This window comes from Myotis yumanensis, unplaced genomic scaffold, assembly GCF_028538775.1.
Source record: "Myotis yumanensis isolate MYYU_CA2020_CCGP unplaced genomic scaffold, mMyoYum1.0.hap1 SCAF_6, whole genome shotgun sequence".
Taxonomy (NCBI): Eukaryota; Metazoa; Chordata; class Mammalia; order Chiroptera; family Vespertilionidae; genus Myotis; species Myotis yumanensis.
The window spans coordinates 71126465-71147352 of record NW_027223757.1 but is presented as its reverse complement, the minus strand read 5'-3'; the positions used below and the strand labels follow the sequence as shown (position 1 = coordinate 71147352).

General features: G+C 39.5%; 1 protein-coding gene across 4 annotated transcripts in view; it reads right to left on the bottom strand.

Moving 5' to 3' along the window:
- The window catches only part of KHDRBS2 (KH RNA binding domain containing, signal transduction associated 2), a 564684-nt gene extending 547759 nt beyond the window's left edge, over window positions 1-16925 (bottom strand). For all 4 annotated transcript variants that reach the window (XR_011471860.1, XR_011471859.1, XR_011471861.1 and 1 more), the window contains exon 1: window positions 16632-16925. Coding sequence is in view for 1 of the 4 variants with exons in the window: in XM_070418330.1 (XP_070274431.1) it covers window positions 16632-16722 (91 nt within the window). In the remaining 3 variants the exon portion in view is untranslated. The remainder of the gene's footprint in view (window positions 1-16631) is intronic.
- Window positions 16926-20888: the final 3963 nt, after the last annotated feature.

Here is a 20888-nt window from a genome sequence, read left to right as displayed (position 1 = left end):
AAGTGATGAACAAAAACAGATCCAGAGCCAGAGAAGCACTGATCAGACCATCAAATCTCAGAGTGAAGGTAGACAAGGGTGGGAGTAGAGGGGAGAGATCAACCAAAGGACTTGTATGCATGCATATAAGCATAACCAATGGACACAGACACCTGGGGGTTGAGGGCATGAGTGGATGGGTGGGGGAAGGGCAATGGGAGCATAAGGACACATATGTAATACCTTAATGAATAAAGAAAAAATTGAAAATTAAAAAAAAAAGAAAAGAAAGGCTACTGTGGTACCTGGACTTCCAAAGAAAGAAACAAGAGGCAGTCTTTCTTTCTCCAGAGAGAGCTGTATCTTACAAAAATAAAAAAAACAACAGTAAGCGACCACTTGACATCATTAAAACAGCTGTTGTTAAAAAAGACTGAGAATTTCAAATGTTGGCAAGGAAGGGGACCTACCAGAGTTTTCATATCATGGGTGAGAGAGTAAAATAGCACACCCACTTTAGAAAACTATTTGACAATCCCATGTAATAAAAGGTTAACCATTTATACACACTCAAAAACCCACCATTTACACTCCAAGTAAAGAGAATACCTGTGCAAAAAAATCTTGTACAGGGAAGTTCATAGCAGTTTAATTGTAACTAGAGGTCCGGTGCATGTATTCGTGCACCAGTGGGGTCCCTCGGCCTGGCCTGCGGGGATCGGCCGAAACCAGCAGTCCTACATTCCTGGAGGGATATAGTAGTGCGCAAAGTAGCGGTCGGCTGGGGAGGAGCCCAAGCCCGGGCCTGGCACCGTGCCGATCCCGTTCATCCCAGCCCCGCTGTGCCTGCCGCTGCCATTGCTCAGTAGGTTTGCTGCTGCTCTGCTGCGGTTTCTGTGTGCCGTCCTAGGGCAATACCTGCTCTCCCATGACCAAGAAGCAGCGGCGGGCTCGTGCCTTGTTAGTCCCGATGCCAGTCCTAGTCCTGGTCCAGATGGGGGAGGGGCGCACAAGGGGAGTGTCAGTAGGAGAGGCTTGCCAGCCATGAGCCCGGTGTTTGGCGCCATTGGTCAGCTGAGCAGTGCTCCCACTTTGGGAGAGCACTGACCACTAGAGGCAGCTCCTGCATTGAGTGTCTGTCCCCTGGTGGTCAGTGCGTGTAATAGCTACTGGTCGAGTGGTCAAGCGGTCACGTAGGCTTTTATATATACTAGAGGCCAGTGCACGACATTCGTGCACTCGGGTGGGGGGCGGGGTCTCTCAGCCCAGCCTGCACCCTTTAGCAGTCTGGGAGCCCTTGGGGGATGTCTGATTGACGGCTTAGGCCCGCTCCCTCCAGGACATCCTTAGCGCTGCCGTGGAGGTGGGAGAGGTTCCCGCCACCACAGCTGCGCTCGCCAGCCGTGAGCCTGTCTCAGGGCTTCCGGATGAGCGGCGAGCGGCGCTCCCCATGTGGGAGCACACTGACCACCAGGGGGCAGCTCCTGCGTTGAGCATCTGTCCCCTAGTGGTCAGTGCACATCATAGTGACCGGTTGTTCTGCTGTTCAGTCAATTTGCATATTACCCTTTTATTACTAGTATATAGGATAGATAAGCTTACACTGAAAATAGCTGAGAGGTCCATCCACAAGAAGTTCAACAAATTGTGACATTTATATAATGGAACACTTCTCAGCATGAAACACAATAACGAACTCTTGATAAATGCAACAACCTGAGTGACTTTCAAAAATATACTGAACTTAAAAAGAAGGAAGAGTGTATAGTGAATTATTTCATTTACATAATGTTGAAGAACAGTAAAGTGATCTATGGTAGAAATCAGAACAGCAGCTGCCAAAGGAAATACAGATTAATAGGTAGTGGGTATAAGGAAAGTCTGAGCTGATGGAAATGTTCTCTATCTTGCCAAGAGCACTGCTCATGCAAGAATATTCAACTATCAAAACTCATCAAATTGTATACCTAAAAGCTGCACCTCATTCTTCACAAATTTTGCCTCTATTTTTATTTATTTTTTATTTATTTATTTTAGAGAGAGGGGAAGTGAGAAAGAAGCATCAATTCGTTGTCCCACTTATTTATGCATTAATTGGTTGATACTTGCATGTGCCCTGACCTGGGATTGAACCCACAACCTTGACATATCGGGACAATGCTCTAACCAACCTAAGCTACCCAAACAGGGATACTTTTTTGTTAAAGTAAGAAAACCAGACAAAGTGGAGTAAAGGAAAGACTCTTCATTGATTTCTGCCATAAATACTGCACATACACTAGCATGAGGTTCATGAGATACTTGATTGATCTATGAAACACTTGACAAGATCATATTTCATAGATAAAAACAAAGACTCAAAGAGATTTAGAAAATTGCCCACATCACAAAGCAGCCAAGTAGCAGATCTGGGTTTCAAACACTAGTATTTTCACTTCACCTATCATATTGTTTCTACTATAACAGTAACTCTGAAACTTTTTTTTTACCACAATAGAGAATAAGAAATTCCACAGTACACACACACACACACACACACACACACAAATGCTTCATAAAATAGTGATTAACCTTAAAATATATATAATTGAAATTTTGCAGAAGCAAATGTCTTCTTTCAAGTCCAATAAAGTCAGTATTTTCTCCAGCCTTGAAACAAACCTATGAAAGATAATACATGTATCTTTTCACATAATATTGTTATTCAGTATGGATAAGTGATTATACTATAAGCTTTAAGGATCTACGCATACAACAGATTTAGGTGTTGGTCTCATGCTCACTGTTGATCATAGTTTCACAGACAAGAATAAAAAAGGTAAATTTCTATATTGATTGTAGAATCACACATTTCAGGAGGAAATGTATCAAGAAGGTGGCTGTCACTATCTTGTTAGTTTAGAACTAATAGTATCCTAATTTAAAGTGGGCAGTGATCAACAAAGTCACATGCGCCAACATATCAATAAGAACTGTCAAAGAAAAGAGTAGGTGCATGCAATGGATTTGGAATTTTATCTGACTCCTCTCTCAATTTGTTCTTTGTTGCCAAATCCATTAGACATTTTAAATCTTTGTCTCACTTGTCCTATCTACAGTTCCTGAAAATATGAACCAAATCCCTCATTTGTCAAATATTCTATTTACTTGACTCTGGACACATTTCATCTTTCCTACCTATATTCTAAGAAACTCCTCAGCTTTGCACACCACTTTTCTTCTGTCTTCCCCTTAAATGCTGATGTTCCTCGGGGTTTTATCCTAAATCTCCTTCCTGTTGCTCTCTCCATGCTCTCCCTGAGTGAACTCTTCTCCTAAGGTCAAATATCACCTACATCAGCAGTTCTCAACCTGTGGGTCGCAACCCCTTTGGGGGTCGAACGACCCTTTCACAGGGGTTGCCTAAGACCATCGGAAAACACATATATAATTACATATTGTTTTTGTGATTAATCACTATGCTTTAATTATGTTCAATTTGTAACAATGAAATTGGGGGTCACCACAACATGAGGAACTGTATTAAAGGGTAGCGGCATTAGGAAGGTTGAGAACCACTGACCTACGTGCTAATGAAACCTAAACCACTGCCTGCAGCCAGACCTTTTTCCAGACCCAGCTCTCCACCTGCCTTTATACCTCAACACCCCACATGCCTTTCAATGCATATCCAACTGAACTCAGCATTAACCTCCTTTTAATTCTTGTCTCAATAACTGATACCACCATTAAACCAATTACTAAGAGCATCCTAGACAATAGCCTTCACTACCCTTTGTTTTTCATCCTCTCTATTCAGTATGATTCTTTATATTTCACTTGCTAAATTTCTATTAGCTCTGTCTACTTCATCCCATCTGCATTCTCATTATTTGAATTCATGTCACCATAAATCCTCTCCTGGATCGCAAGCTATCTGATGGTCTGCCCATGTCTTATTATCTGTCAAATCCTTCCCCAACAGTGCAGCCACATTATGCTTTAAGTTAAATTCTGATGTCACAATTGCCCCTTTAAAAACCTTTAAATGATTTACCATTGCTCTTGGCATAAAGTGCAAACTTTCTAGCACAGTTGACAAGATAAGTGTGATAAGCATCTACCATTCTCTTTAGACCCACTTATTCTTGATGCTTGCTATTTTACTGTATCTTTAAAACACACTTAATCTTTTGGCTTCCTAGACCAAATTCTAGGTGTGTGTGTGGGGGGGGGGGGGGGTGGGTAGGGGAGAGTCCCAAACAATACCAAGCAATTCTCATACACCAGCAGGATGTCCAAGAAATCAACTGAATTCTGATACTATCTACCCAGAGATAGCATAAGCCTCCTCAGGTTAAGGATTCAGTCCAACAAGCCTACCCCATGCCCCACTTTATAAGCCTGTTGCAAGCAAAGTGGTCATCTGTGCTTCTGACTGACCAGCTATAAATTGGGGATTCCAACAATGCTTTCTTTGCACTTGAGAGGCCAGTTGCAATTCCAGGTTGTTACCAGTACTCCTAACCAACTGACTATAAACCAGAGGTTCCGTGACCTCCTCTTAGGGTTCCCTGAATTTGCTAGAGCAGCTCACAGAACTCACAGAAACATCTTACTTATTAGATTACCAGTTTATTATAAAGGATGTATGTCGGGAGCACAGAGATGACAGAGATGCATGGGAAGGGGGGGGAGGGGCGGGGTGGACTGCTATAGGAAGGGCACAGAGTTTCCATGATTGAGCTTCTAATCTTCATGTGTTCCACCAATGGGAAGATTTCTGAACCCAGTTCTGGGTTTTTATAAATCTCTTCACTAATAGGCATGAATAATTAAATCATTTGGCCATTTGGCAGTTGATTCAACCTCCGGCCCCTCTCACCTTCCTGGAGGTTAGGGAAGTGGGACTGACAGTTACAGGCTCCATCCTTAGGTGGGGGTACAAAAGCTACCTCATTAACATAAAAAGGACATCTTACAGCTCTTAGCACTTAGGAAATTACAAGGGTTTTAGGTGCTCAGTGCAGGGACCAGGGAAGAAGACAAAAATATATATTTCTTATTATAAATCACAATATAACACGAACTCCTACCTATTTAAATAAATATTCTTTTACTTTTCAGAGTTTAGAGATGTTGTTTGCTGTATCCATGTATAATTCTCCTCAATTATAGCCCCTTCTTCACTGAATCTTGGCCATATCCCACTTGTTTGTTAGATATCAACCAACATGCCCCTTCCAATTGAAGCTTTCCATGATCTCTGTAGATGTTTTTAGGGGCCCTTCCTGGGACTCCTAAAAATCATCAATTTTCCTTATTATTGCATTTTGCAGATCCTATGAAAATTGTTTACTTAATTGTAACTCCTTCTCCTCCTCAATCAAAACAGAATTCAGTCACAGGTATTAATAAACAACTAGACCAGTGGTCGGCAAACTGCGTCTCGCGAGCCACATGCGGCTCTTTGGCCCCTTGAGTGTGGCTCTTCCACAAAATACCGACTTCTGCGCATGGGCCACAAAGTTTCAATCGTACTGTGCGTGCGTGCCCGCACGTGGTATTTTGTGGAAGAGCCACACTCAAGGGGCCAAAGAGCCGCATGTGGCTCACGAGCCGCAGTTTGCCAACCATGGACTAGACCAACTCTGTACTATTTCTCACTGACTACCTGTCTAGCATATGCTTCACAAATACATACACACACACACACACACACACACACACACTCTCTCTCTCTCTCTCTCTCTCTCTACTCATTTTACTCAAAGAGTATATAAAATCCAGCAGATCTTCCCAATCCCAGTTATTTATACCATTTGGCTTATTGCAAATCATTCCAAGTAGTTACCATTTCATATAATTTCATTAAATGGCTTTTCATTATCATACTGCTTTATTCTACCAGCTTTTCCTTATATGGGTATGCTATAATTTCCAATCTTGCTCTAATTTCAGAATACTAGCTTAATGCATAGCCATCTATCATTCTGAAGTCCATTCCAAAACACTATTTATTTAATAAAATGCCATCTGCCCTCAGCACACCAAATGCTCTTTCATCTTCACACAATTCCTTAAAGGACCCCTCTTCGATCAGAACTTGGATGGATAAAATGGCAGCTCTAGTTTTTGCCTTCCAAAAAGAAAAACCTAAGTCCCTCTTAAGACATGAATGCTCTTTAATTCAAAATAACAATCACTGAAATTTCTCCATTTATAATATTTACATGCCTAAACATATCATAAGAAATGTATTATATTATGTAACCAGCCATCTCCTGTCTTCTATTATACAATGAGTGTACTACTGCATATAAATCAATTTTCTAAACAAACAAATTTCTTAAATTCCCTGGAGAAAAGTATTTTAAAGGAAACAATAGATTCTGTGGTAACATATATGTAACTCTTCTAAAAGTTTTTTCAAAGCAATATCTTGGTATTTCCTTAAACAAGTAATATTCTTAAATATCTTTAAATGTTTCTATGTTTAATGGCTGCTTTTGACACTCTTTCACATTATAATTGGACATTTACCTAACATTTAATTTGAGGGGTGAGTGGAGGTGGAAGAAGGCATAAAGGGAATTAATAAATGGTGATGGAAAATAAATAAATAAATACAAATACTGAGGGAATATTTAAAAAATAAGAAATATTAATTGATTATGCTACCCTCTAGTCTGCTTCTTTATTTTTCCCCATAAAATAGATACATTAGCTGCCTTTTTATATATAATATAAGGACCTCAGTCAGAATGCATGTTCAATTAAAGTAGCTATTACTTGATTTATCCCTTTCTTCTCAAAATTAACAAATTTTCTTCTCATTCATCCTCTTTACTGAATCTTGTCATAGAGGCTCCCTCTCCTGAGCTGTAGTCAGGACACATCATTTTCTGTTATACAATTCTATGAACTTGAAAAATATATCTACACTCCACAGGAAACACACTCATTCTGCTTTTCTTTTAGAAAAGTAAAATTTTAATTTTTTAAAGGAGATGGGCATCAACTGTGCCATTTTGATAACAGTATACTAATACCAACCAATCTGTTTGGAAGTTATTGAATCCTAAAACCTCAAAAACCAGTAGATGACATTTAAACCAAGCCATGTTTCTGAGTTCTTGATTTCTGATAATACGTGTATCTGCTCGCTTCCAAATTTTAAACATAACCAACACTGCCTTAAGACACAAGAAAGAAACTCGTTGTTGTTCTTCCTTCCTAGAAGCATCCAAATGTAAGCAGTTCTCTGAAAAACATGAGACGAAAAATACCTTAGTAAATCACACAAAGTTCTCCAATCCCTTTTGGATAAAAAAAAAAAAAAAAAAAAAAAATGCGCCTGGAATCACCAAACTTCCTTAGAAACAACAGTCAATATAAGACATACAGAAAAGTTAAGCTGCCTCGATAATCCTTAACACAATTCTGCACTCGGACCAATTTTCCTATTTATAATTGCACTTGCCTTTTACAAACGTACTTTAATTATTTAACAATACTGTGTAATAATGTATCCAATACTTGCATTAGGAACATATTTCAGAAGGTAAGGACAACAACCATGTTGACCTCCTAGACATCCGTCACACATTAATATCTAGGCTCCCTTCCAAGCCTGATTCCAGTTGTGTCTCCCAAGCAGGAGCAGTATGGTGTAATGGTTACATATGGACTCTGGGTAAGAAAGCCAGGTTTCAGCTTTATAATTCATTTGCTTTGTGACTTATGATAAATTAACTTCTTCAATTCTTAATTTTCTCATTTGTTAAAAAAAGTTAATGCTAATAACTATCTCATTGGTGGGTGGGGTAAGTGTGATAATGCATACAAAGCATGTTAGCACAGTACCTGATAAAGAGTAATCTCCCCCTTAATGTGGACAGCAATGAAGATGATGATGATGATGAATCTATAATTACCATGTCCAACAAGAGTCATGACCTCCTCTAAATTCCCAGGAAATCATAAGTACATAAAATCCAGCAGATCTTCCCAATCTAGTTATTTATACCTTAGGCATATTGTTGAATTCCCCAGACAAATTAAAAACTAATAAATTACACATCTGATACCTCCTCATATACCAAAAGCACATATTCCAGACAGGTGTTACCAACACACATTCAAGGGCATGTATGTTATAGTCAAATACAGCAGAGTCCACGCCCGTCGATATTTCTCCCCCAAACTATAGCTAAACTGTAAGGGTATCTATAGTAAATGGCCTAAAAAATGTCATTCAGGTGTTCTTGATTATTATCTCTCTCTACAACAAAATCTTTTTGAAAGTTATGTTCATGAGGCAAAGGTAAGCAATGGTGGATATGCTACAAATGACTTATTTCCCATGATAGTTAATAATGGTTGAGCAAAGGATGCTTGGCTGTGAGTTCTCAAGTTTTTGACAAATAATACATTGATAATTTCAGGATTCTCCATTTGAGAAAAAGAAGTGATACAATATGGGTATTTGCTAAGATTAATTTGGGAAATCAGCTATTACCTAGTAGTCATTTTTTAAATCTATTTCCACATCATGCTTATTTTATTAAAATTCACAATGTGAGCAAAAGGAACACATTTAAATCTATGAATATACTAAATCTTACATTTGTAAAAACAAACTGGTATCAGAATATGCCAATTAAAATACATTTCTCATAATATATATTCAGGCCAAAAAAGATCAAATCAGATGCTCAAACAAATAAGGGCATAAGAAAGCTGGTGACACTGTAGACTTATTTCCAAGTGTTTCTTAAAACTTTCTTCCCTTTTACAGCTCCTGTGGGAAGAAAGAGCTTCGATCTAGATTGTATACTTCAACAGAAACTAGAAATAATGATCAGACCTCACTTTGTTCCCACTCTTAGGTACCATGTCACAAAGTCTCTTTGAAATTGGTTAAAGCGAATATATAAAAAAATAGGTTCCCATTATTAACATGGATTTATCCTAGTTATGCTCATTCTTATATAAATTGCTAATGAAATATTAATGTACTAGACCTAGCATACATTCACAAGAAAATGTCATAAAGAAATAAATTAAGGCCCATAAATAAAGAAACACAAATAAATGGAGATGGGGTATTATATATCAACTAAGAGGACCAGTGCACAAAAATTCATGCATGGGGGGGGGGGGGGGGTCCCTCAGCCCAGCCTACTCCCTCTCACAGTCTGGGAATCCTCAGGAGATGTCCTCCTGATGGCCTGCTCAGAGAGCGGGCCTAAGCCACAGTCTGGCCTCCCTCTGCGGGAGGTGACTGGGCTGATCAGGGGAAGGTGCCGCCCCCATCACCCCACTGCTGGTGCCACTGCCAGCCACCACGGCTGCTGCCCCTTGGCTGCTGGCCCTCGGCCCTCACTTCTTAATGCTGGTCCTGCCCCCCGCCCACTGGTGGGTGGTGGGCCATCTGGGGCCAGGCCGGCTGAGGGGTGGGCTTTGGGAGGTTGAGGCAAAGCAGGTTGCATCCTATCCAGCCTCTGTGGAGGTGTGGTGCCAGGATCAGGCCTGAGCTGCTGCCTCTGTGGCTGCCTCTGCAGTGGGGGCCGTGGCGCTGGACCGGCCCGTGCCTTGGCCTCTCCCACGCTGCCACCTCTCCCGCGCTGCCTCTGAGAAAGGGCTGCAGGAGCCACGGTGCTGGACTGGCCTGCGCCAAGGCCTCTCCCATGGCGGCGGCAGCGCCTCTCCCACACCACGGGCCCTCACAGCAGCTGTGGTTTTGTCCAGAAGGACGTCCAGAAGATGTCTGGTCTAATTAGCATATTACCCTTTTATTAGTATAGATAAACCATAGTCTGGAAAGAAGGCGGCAAGCTAACTGGGCTCCACAAGAGCCGGGAACAGCAAGGCCATGGTCTCCCTAGTTTTTCTTGTATCTCATATATGCCAAAGTGGGTACTGGAAAGCTGGCAATCCATAAACATCAATAGAAACAGACAAAAGAGGTAAACAAAAGCTTTAGGAAAAGCCTGCTTTCTCTGGCCAAAGGACTAGAAAAAGGGCAACCTAGAAAAACAGAAAACACTTAGCAACAAGCCTCCTGCGCCAGCTAAACAACAGTGGAAAAAAATAATAAGAAACAAAAGGTGTCTCCTGCTCACCCCTGTCCAGAAAGGTTAAATAGGGAGCCTAGACTTCCAATCTGACCCAGCTGTTAAGAGGCATCCTTTTGCCCTCTGGGTGGAATTGATACCAAAAAGTGTGGGTGCTGCTTGAGTCCAAGTTCTTGTCTTGCGAAAATCGAAGAATGAAGACACAGACAAAAACAATGAACAGGAGCAAAGTTTATTGGGAGCAGGCAGTCCTGGGAAAGGTGTAGCTGGGGTTCCAGGAGCAGGCCAGTGTCCAGAGCTCCCTTTCCATGTGACAGCCAGGAGTAGTTTAGTATCCAAGCTAATTAAAGTCTAATGGTCCACGTGTGGAGGCCCATATGGCCATAAGCCATGTAGAAGCAGGAATGTGCTCCCCCATCACAGGAAGGAATGTCAGGAACCCTTGAGTGCCAGAGAGCGAGAGAGAGAGGAAGTGTGTGCCTCTTAATTTAAGGGGTGGGTAGTCTTGCTAACTCCTAATAGGTCTTTTCAAAGATTTTTGCCTGAGCAATATCCTTTGGATTGGTTTATATGCCTTACTGTCTTATGACTGGTTGTCTGCACACTGCCTGTCTTAGCGATATCCATACATTTTAAAGTCCATGCCTCTCTCATGAATGCCCTACCTTCCCCGCCCAGTTGGAATACAGTGGTCGGCAAACTCATTAGTCAACAGAGCCAAATATCAATAGTACAACGATTGAAATTTCTTTTGAGAGCCAAATTTTTTAAACTTAAACTATATAGGTAGGTACATTGTTATTAACTTAATTAGGGTACTCCTAAGGCTTAGGAAGAGCCACACTCAAGGGGCCAAAGAGCCGCATGTGGCTCGAGAGCCGCAGTTTGCCGACCACGGCCTAGTAACTCCGCTTAGTTGGGTTCCCAGTTCTACTTCCTTTCCTGTGGTCTCACCCCTATCTACCTAGCTTCCTTCTGTCTCCTCAGAATTAAAGAAGATTGAATGGGGAATAGGGATTTTAGATCCGCCCACAATAAGGAGGCCTCCTAGAGTGTCAATGGGGCCACATGGAGATCCTGGATTCCCACCCTTCTGAACAGTAACAAGCCACCCTTCTCCTTCCAAAGTAGGGGTTATCAAAGGTCTCACTCCTTCTGGAACTTTCACCATGTTCCAGCAGGAATGAGGTCTCCCACTCCTCCAGAGGACACTAGGGAAGGGGAACAATGTGCTCCTCCCCTTCCTTGCCGGTGTTGTCAATGGATACCTGGTGGAAAGACTGAACTTTCACTTCCACCCAGAACTATCAGGGTGGTGCCCCCTCTCCCTCTGCTGACATTGTGTCAGAGGTGACCTGCTAAAAGGGAATATTATTAAAAAGTGTGCCATGGTCACACTTTGATTTTTAATGAATCACTCTGATAGCACAATATGTGTTCAGGCAGGGAGGAGAAGGATGGAGGATGGTGAGGGTAAGAAATAGAGAAGAGTAAAACCAATAGTGCTGCAATGCTTGGAAGCCAAAGGAAAAGCCAGACACACACAAAAAAAAAAATTGGAAAAAGGTCAACAATGGAAAATGCAGCCAAGAGACCTGATGAGAGGTCAGAAACATTTTATTGGATTTGGCAATTAAGAGATGATTCTGTCACTAGGGACACTGGTTTTATGATGAGCTTTGAAGAGGTAAACTGAAAAAGTGAGGCAGCTTAGTATAGACTTATTGAAAAGTTTAAGAAAATGAAGAAAGATAAATGTCAAGAAAGATTACTTTTATTACTTTTGGCAAGTGAAAAAGAATTCTACTTTTTAAAAGTGGTTCAGATTGGATCATGTTTACAGTCTGCTACAAGGAAAGAGTAGACAGGGAGGAAGAAGTTAGAGATACTGGAGAAAGGATATAACTATAGAACAAGTCTGGCGGAGATGGTGAGTATCGGGGTTAAGGATACGGGTGAACAAATCCGCCTTGAACAAAAAAAGAAGCAGTTCATCTTCTGAGAATGAAAGACAATAGGAAGAAGTATGGGTGTTTTTTAGATAGTAGGAGGTTGAAGGCATCAGAAAATACACATTCACATCCCCCAAAAAAACAGAGGATGAAATCAGCTTCCCAGAAAGAAGGATATATGGGTTTATGAAGAGGTCCCAGGAGATTTGGAATTAACCTTTAAGACATAGGACTAGAGTTAATCAAGCCCAAGTAAAATACTGACAAGTAACCATTGACTAAGGGAACATGGTATTTTAAAACCTTCGCTGCAGTCATTTTTTCATAAGGTTATTTATTTCATAGTTTGATTTATGAGTTCAAATTTCACTCAGAAGTAAGTCAAAAATAAGGCAGTGTTTATTTTCTTACAAAATCAAACTTCAAGCTGAGGTCCAGTCCATGATGCCATTAACATATTAAGAGAAATCTTGAAAGCATCATGTTACATCTATATAATTTCTGCTTATGCTTTTGTTATATTTGAACAAAATATCCCATTTATACTTGCATAAAATACCACCTATATTGTCAGAAACAGCATTTTTAACCTGTAAAGAACTAGGCCTGATGAGAGTCAGGGAGGAAATTTTACAGTTGGCAGAAGTGTCACCACCTTATCCTGAATGTATTGTTTGTTTAATCAGACTTTTTTTACAATATTGTAAATGTTTTTTAATTGCAGATCAAAGTTAAACCTTGAATTTAGCTTTTCTGCCAGTTTTCTTTTCTTTAAGAAACATAAGTAAGATGATCCCAAATATATTGAGAGGAAAAAAATAGAGATTACATTAATTAAAGGAAAAGTCACATGATTATCATTTCTTATCAGAAGCTGGTTTTAGACATTATACCAATACCTTCACTTAAGAACGCACCATGCTTTATGAAAAATATTTTAATAAACACAATCTAAATTAAAAATGATCTTTATTGAGAATCTAAATGTAGATAAGTCACTACAAATAAATGTTTGAAATAAATGTTAATCCCCATTTCTTGTGTGGTTTTAAAAGCTATATTGGCAGCTTGGAGTCCAATCCTAGATGGACAGCCAAGCTTTTCACCAAAATTTGAAAATAGAACCTAGAGTTTAAAAAACAAAAAACAAAAATTAAAAAAAAAAAACCAAAACACATTTGAACTGTTGGGATATTTGGCAATATTTGAGTCAAAAACAATGATGAAGAATTCAGGTTACAAAGTCATGCCAATCAGAGGACCCCAAACACTCTCAATTTGATAAGAACTTATTAATCCTCCTGACGGTAGGGAATCACTATAATGGGATCTATGAATTTGAACAGATCTATGTCTGCCAGCAGATAGGCCTGCTTGAATGCAAACAAGAATATTTCCATGTATATACATTTTCAGCCCCAAGTCTCCCTAACAGTTCAATAGACTTAAGAACATAAATCTGTCCCCAGTGCCCAAAATAATGCATATGCCTCAAATTACATTAATCATTAAACTAGGAAGGAAGAAAATTTTTTCAAAAATGTTCAACCATTGATTTTAGTGTTCTGAATACACAAACACCATTCCTCTGTATCAGCAGTAGTCCCAGACTTAACTAGAATTACAAAGATACATATAGATCATCTAGTCCAACTCCTTAATTTGAGAGACAAGGAAACTGGGCCCAGGGAAGGGAAACTTACTTATCAAGAATCAGTTTAGGCAAAAGTGGAATTAAAATCCAGGTATCTGAATTCACAGTTTAGTGCACTTCCCAGAAGTAGTAGATATAAATAACCTCATCTAATTTCATCTGGCAAGCAACTTTAAGGATCATGCTGAGTTTGCTGTTTTATCATATTCAAAAGCACCTTCCATAACAAATGGATAATTAAATAATATTATAATCACAGGAAAATAATTATTTTAATTAATCAAACATATTATAAACACTCTTTGAACCATATTAATCAAGATATTTTCTAAGTAATAGTTAAAATACATAAAATGTTTAGGCTATTCCATTAGCTTTCTCTGGATCCTTCCTACTGAAAACAGACAGCAGAAACCAGTGAAATAAAAACAAACACAACAAAAATGACAAAAGAACTAAAAAACTAGTACTAGTACTTTAAACCCCATGGCCTTCAATTCCAAACAAAGCAATCAATATTGAGCACTAATTGGCATCTATCACCAATCACAACCGCAAAGTAAACCATTATGAAAGCTCATTGGTTCATATCACTACCCTTACAGATATCAGTTTCCGGAAAAATCATTCCGAAGTGAATCATCTGGATCATTCTTATTACTCACTCAGTCTTGAGACTGTCTGCACAGTACTGACTGAAATGTACTTCAGTGTGCACCTTCCTTCCAAATGAATATCTATGTCAGGTTTATTTATAGCCACTGCTTTCAATCAGTGCATTTCCAGGTATGAGAAATAAAATCATTTCAACAATACTCTCCTCTAGAGATCTGAACAGAAACCTGGAAATCTTGGCAAACGGCCTTTGAAATGATAATGAAAGATCTATAATGTAAAATGCACATTAAGATTTATTAAAGATTCCAAAGCACACTCACCTTATACTTTTTAATAAGCCCAGAAAAAGTACAATTAGAAAATTAATTTATACCTTGTGCATCTTTTTGCACATCTCTTTGTAAACTCCAAGATTATTACCATCATCTATTTCATTCTCTTTTCCTCATTATGATTCTGTGAAATTTGGACATCTCTCTTTGTTTCTTAGATGCTTTTCTCTCTGTTTAGGAGCTTCAGGCTTTACAAAAGCAGGGCATACTTCCCCCTACTGGGAAAAAATTAAATTACAAGGACATCTGAGCAGGTTCCTAAGTATCAAGAAATCAAGTTCCTGGGTAAGATAAAAATGTTAAGGAACCAGATGCATAGATTCCTCTGACTGTTTCAGCAACCACAGAAGACTTGGTACTCTTTTAAGGGTTTCTCACGTGCATTCCTTTAGCGTGGCAGTTTTCAAAAGTACACTAACTCTCATTAGTGAAAGATGAATTAATTATTGATCCTGCTGTCCCAAAGAGCAGTTCAGAGAAAATGATCACTTTTTATTTGTTGTTGTTGTTTTTTATTTTCACTTTAAAGACATTATCAGCTAAAGACACTTCTGGAAAACATATTGAAGTAAACCATTTTGCAAGCTTAGTTTCATTTTTAATTATTTTGAACAACCCTAAGCATTTAATAATTCATTAATTTTCAATACTCTTTATTTTATGCATTACTTTGTTTTTCAATAGTTTTTGTAATTGACTTTAACTTTTCAACTGTAATTTCTATTTTTGAGAGTAGTAAGCAGAATTGTATTTTACCTTCCCAAATCCTCTACAATACCCACTTGTTTCTTGAAAAACAGTTTAGTTGTTTCACAAGTTCAGTATTTTGATTATAAATCTTTTTTAATTGTTTAGTATGCAAAAATGGAATAAAACACCTTATACTTTATGATTAAAATTATAATCTATTATTAAAATATTTGAATAAACCTAATGTCTATTTGAATCACACATGGAGGATCAGAATTTTTCCTGCCATGTACAACTAAGTCTCAAAAAAGAAAACAGTTCTTTTAATGCTGAAGGGCTGAGGAAGAGGAAGTTGTCACTTTTAGTTTGGCTATAGGTAAGTCCATAAAAACCTCAGCTACAAAACTGCACTGTAGTCAGTTTAATAATGAAGCAATTCATTATTAATGAAGCACTCATCAAAAAAAATCTAAAGTTGTTCTTAAAAAGGCTTGTGTAGATTACTACAGATACTGTATCTTTATCAGCTAGATGGCATTATAACGAGATACATGGAGTAATTTGATTAATATTCCTCTCATGAAGTTTGTGTGTGTGTGTGTGTGTGTGTGTGTTTAAACAACCTTTCAAAGCCACGCAAAAGACAAGACATATATGTTCTTCTGGGAATGAAATCTCCTTTGGCATTACAGGTACACAAAAGAAAATGCACACTTGGTGAAACAGTTGATCAATTGTGAAGTGTTCCCAGGGACCGGTAACTCGCAGAGTAAACCAATTATCACACTTCAAATAAACTGATAACCACTTTAGCCTCTGCCACATTCACAAACATAGAAGAACATGCATAGTACGTGCATAGTTTAATCTGGGCTAATTCCAAGACTTTCCATAGGAAAGACTGTAATTAGACTAAAGGGTTTCACATCACTTCCCAAATGCAGGAAAGAAAAGAAAAAAAAATGCTGATATGCAGCAAGAAGCTCGTAGAACACTACACTGGTCACTATTTACTCCCAAACTGACCCCCCCCCCCCCCCCCCTTCCCTCTGCGAAGTGAAAACATCCCTGCAAACCGCGATACACTTTATGGTTTCTCTATCAATGATCCTAACAGGTCACATCACCACTGCCATTAGATCTGGTCGCTTCGGTCTGCCCCAAATTAAGACATAAAGGAGTGGGAGCATTGCTGCCCGCCCAGAGAACAGGCTCTGGAGCTAGCATCTTCGGGGGAACAGTTTCTGCGAAGGAGACAGGCGTCCCTCCCCAACTTCACTCTCCGAACCCAGCCTCGGGTGAGATGGGCGGCCGATGGTTTGCGCCCATCTGCGGGGACAAGTCCTACCTTCCGCCAAAAGGCGCGAGGCATGCACAAAAGATGGATCCAGGCTATCTTTCTCTGCCATCAGCTCAGGCAAATATTTCTCCTCTTCCATAGCGCGGACTTCGGACAGTCCACGGGCGAAGCGCTGGGTTCAGCTCTCTCGGACGCAGGGTCGCGGGGCAGCGCCTGGCTCCCGCGCTGCTCCGCCTCCGGCGGCGATGGGATCTCCGTGCGTCCGCACCGGCCGGAGCACCGAGCACCTGCGACTCCAGCCGTCGGGCTGCGCGGCCCAGCGCCCACACCTGCCCGTCCCTTCCGTCGTCCCTCGCTCGCGCCGAGCCCCCCCACTCACACGAGCCGCCTTAACTGGAGAGGCGGGAACAGGACGCGTCCCACCTCCTCCAGCCATTCATTGGTGGGGGTGCCGGGAGAGGCGGGGCCCTCGCGAAGGACGCGGGCCCTCATTGGGTCGCCCCGCACGTCGGATCGCCTGACTGGCAGGCGACAGCTGCAGAGGGGAGGGGAGCGCAGAAGGTGCAAGCGCTTTCTTCTTGCAGCTCAAGCCTTTCCCTGGTTGTTAGACATGCCCAGTTGCGTGGAGCTCTGGGGCTTCGGCTGCGATTCGAGAGGGGAGAGAGCGGGAAAAACACCCGCTAAACAGAGAAGCTCGGGGCCAAGACGGCAGGAAGGATGGGGATGAGGAGTGAGCAGCTGAGGGGATGGGAAAGCACTAGGGAAAGTCTCCCGGAGGTAGATGGGACTTTCCCAGCGTCCCTAAGGCACAGGTGTCTCCGCTCTTGTGGCTCCGATGCGCTCCAATGTGCAGGAATTAGCAGCGCACCCAGTCTGGAAACATAGCGAAGACTGCATGTGATCGGTGACTCCTGTCTTCAATGAGCCTGACCTACATCTCCGGCAATCAGTAGGATGTTCATTGATAAACCAATAAAGAGGCTCCAGGCGTTGTTGTTGTACAGCAACATGCTACTAGCATACAATCGTTGGGGGTATTGACTTAGTTCTGATTTCTCTCCCATCTATCCTTCCTTCCCCATTCCCTAACTATGGAGGGGGTTCGGGGAGGTGGCTGGATTTTAAAACTAAAAAGCAACACAAAAAGCCACAGTTTGTGAAGGAATTGGGAAGACATGTGGAAGAAGGAAGAGACTAGAAAATAGGTAACCACGGGTGCTCTAATTTGCCCCTTTCTCCTTATTTTAGATGTGACAGCCTCTTTCACCAGATGTTGTTGCTGAGGTACTTTGTATCTATCCCACCTCTATTTCAGAACAGTGAAACTCTCCAGGTAACACCACCCGGGCCTGAAAATGCATGCTTCAAATGTCACTAAAATGTTTCCTCAGTCTCTTCATAAAGTCATTTTCCAATTTTTTGCCTCTACCCCTCCTAAGAATGGGGACTAACTTTTCTACGAATAAAACATACTGAAACTTTTCCAAGTTCTCTTACTGATTCAAATTTTTTTCCCCTGTATTTATTTTTCAAGATAAGGTTGGGAGATTATCTTTTACATATGTTTTAAAATTTTAACATGTCTTCACATCCATTATCTCGGTTTGCACTCTGAAAACCATGTGCAAGTATTGCTTTATCTGTTTTATAGGCATGGAAACTAAGAGACAGAAGTTCAGTGACCCAGCAATATAAATATGACCTCTTTTGGCACCAGCCATTGTTCATCCCATTTAGAAGTTGAGTATATGCTATCATGGTGCCAATGATAAGAGGATATATCGCTAACAAGTGTGATAAGACTATTAAAGTTTATGAAACAAGCTGTAGAACCATGACTCATTGATATTTTTGTTTTTTCACAGTAGGAATATTACCAATCTTTAGACAGGTAGCAATAGTAGTGGAGGGTGAATAAGATGCCAACCACAGCTAATTAATACATTGTAAACATTTGGAATGAATATAAGTTAGAAAAATTATTGTGCAGTAATTGTAATCACATTTGGTTTTGCAGCATACCAAAAGATTAAAAGCATATGCTGCTGATGAAGACATATACAAACCCAGTTTTATAAATTAAAAAGATGCAGTAACTCTTGTTATATCCAGCAACAGCAATTACATTATCCATTGATAGTCCTCTTTTTCATGTTAAAGCTGCATTAAGAAGATACAGTTGAGAACAGTCCCTGGGTTGACTTTCTTATACAATATCTCTGGATATCCAGATCATCATAAGTATGGTAAGCTAGCTGATTTTATTTTCTTAGGTAAACTCTCACCAAAATGCCTAAAATATATTTTAACAGGGGAAATGTATTTCCAAACAGGATATGGCTGAAAAAAGAATACTTTCCAAGTGCCCTTCACATCCACTTACAAACATCAGATCCATATATTTTCATTAGATGACTCTATTTTACCATGTTCTCCACTTATTTCACATATAACTATTTTACAGGTACCATAATTACATTGTGAACATTCTCAGAGCTAACTTATTCATGCAAACATTGTATAAGCATATATGTAAATAAATTGAGAGCTGGCTATAGATCATTATTGAATAGAAAGTATCATATCTATACATGAATAAATTATAACTACTGGTAAACCCACCTCTTCTTCTAATGATGTAAATAACTTAACCATAATCACCACTGAATTGATTTGTATATCTTGGATAAAGATTTATCTCATATTAAACAAGTTCTGGTCCTGAAAGGTTTTTTTTAAATGGCATTCCATTTACTGCACTATTATTTCAACAATGGGATATTAAGGAAAATTTTGCAATAAACAAATTTTGTTTTGAAGGATAAATAAGGCATACATTATAGAATATGTTCTGTAGCTAATGCACAAACTATGTATCCAATACTTTCACAGACCCTTATTAGAAAAGCCAGGTGAAAGGGCATTTAATCAGGCTTATCTTTGCACACTAATAAAAATACCTAACCTGTATTATTAAATAAAACACAGTTTCCACTTCAGAGTTCTCATCAACTTTAGGTATACCTCATTAAGCTGACTCCAAGGATTCAGTAGACCCCCAATTACAACAAGAACAATGGGTTAATAAAATTATAGCAGCCCAATCATTTATGAACACCAAGAATTCCATAGAACTTACAATAAGAACCATGGGTTAATGAAATCATAGCAGCCCAATCATTTATATTAAGCTTTCTAATGCCTTGGTGCCTGTGATAGGATATAATAAAGGACCAAAATGTTGAATGACTGATTGTCATCTACTGAAGAATCTGGCAGAGCCCATTACATAGAAAGTGCTGTTTTAATATTTCCATTTATTTTAGTTTCACTAACTAAACTAGTGAAATCAGTTCCAGTTTCTTTTATAACATTCAGAATATATGTTAGGGCCACAAGTAGGAAAGAAGGGAATGGGAACTTGGCTGTGCTGCCAATCAATAGCAGCAGTAGCAAGTGCAGTGAAAAATCTCTCATAGGTAATACGTTCAGAGTCAAAAAATGTATGCTATATGTTAATATGCCACAGAATAAAATGAATATTCATCACCCATAGCTGGCCTATATATATACACAGGGAAAAAAGTGTTTACTGATTGGAAAACTTTAAAATTATCATATTGAATTTTAACAGATACAAATGTAAGAACAGCAGATGAGAGAAAGGACTGACTATTGTGTTTGGAATATTGCCATTCTAAATCTTCACAAAGGTAAGGAAGGAAGGCCAAGAAAGAAGCTGATATGAATTCTAAAGTGGCATAACACCCAAATACAACATTTATGATGTTGAAATTATCTCTGTTTGGAAAACTGACCAAGTTATAATCACTGCACTGACACATTTTTGGTGACATTGATAGCAGCAGAGGAGCAGTTACTGCGTTATGAGAAAGGGGAATGAAGCTATTGTTTCAAGGTGACAGTATTGACTGTCTTTTTCAAATTAATTCCTTGAATTGTTAAATTGTAGCTCATATATTGATTATTTCTAGAGATCAATATATTAAGGTGAGACCACATCCATAAAATATAATATATTTATACATAACAAATGAAGATCTGAATTCTCTTGTATTCAGTATAAATAAATAGATGAAGACTAAAATATTATTTAATTCAATATTCAAGCACACTAAAACTTTTGCCGCAGAGGCAGATGGATAAGAAATTGTTTATTAGTGTGCAAGGTAATAAACTAATCATGGAAAGGATTAGTTAATATTGAAATAGTATTTTAAGAGAATACCATCACATTTAAGGATTTAAATTACTGCAAATAATTTTTGATTTTTTTTTATTATT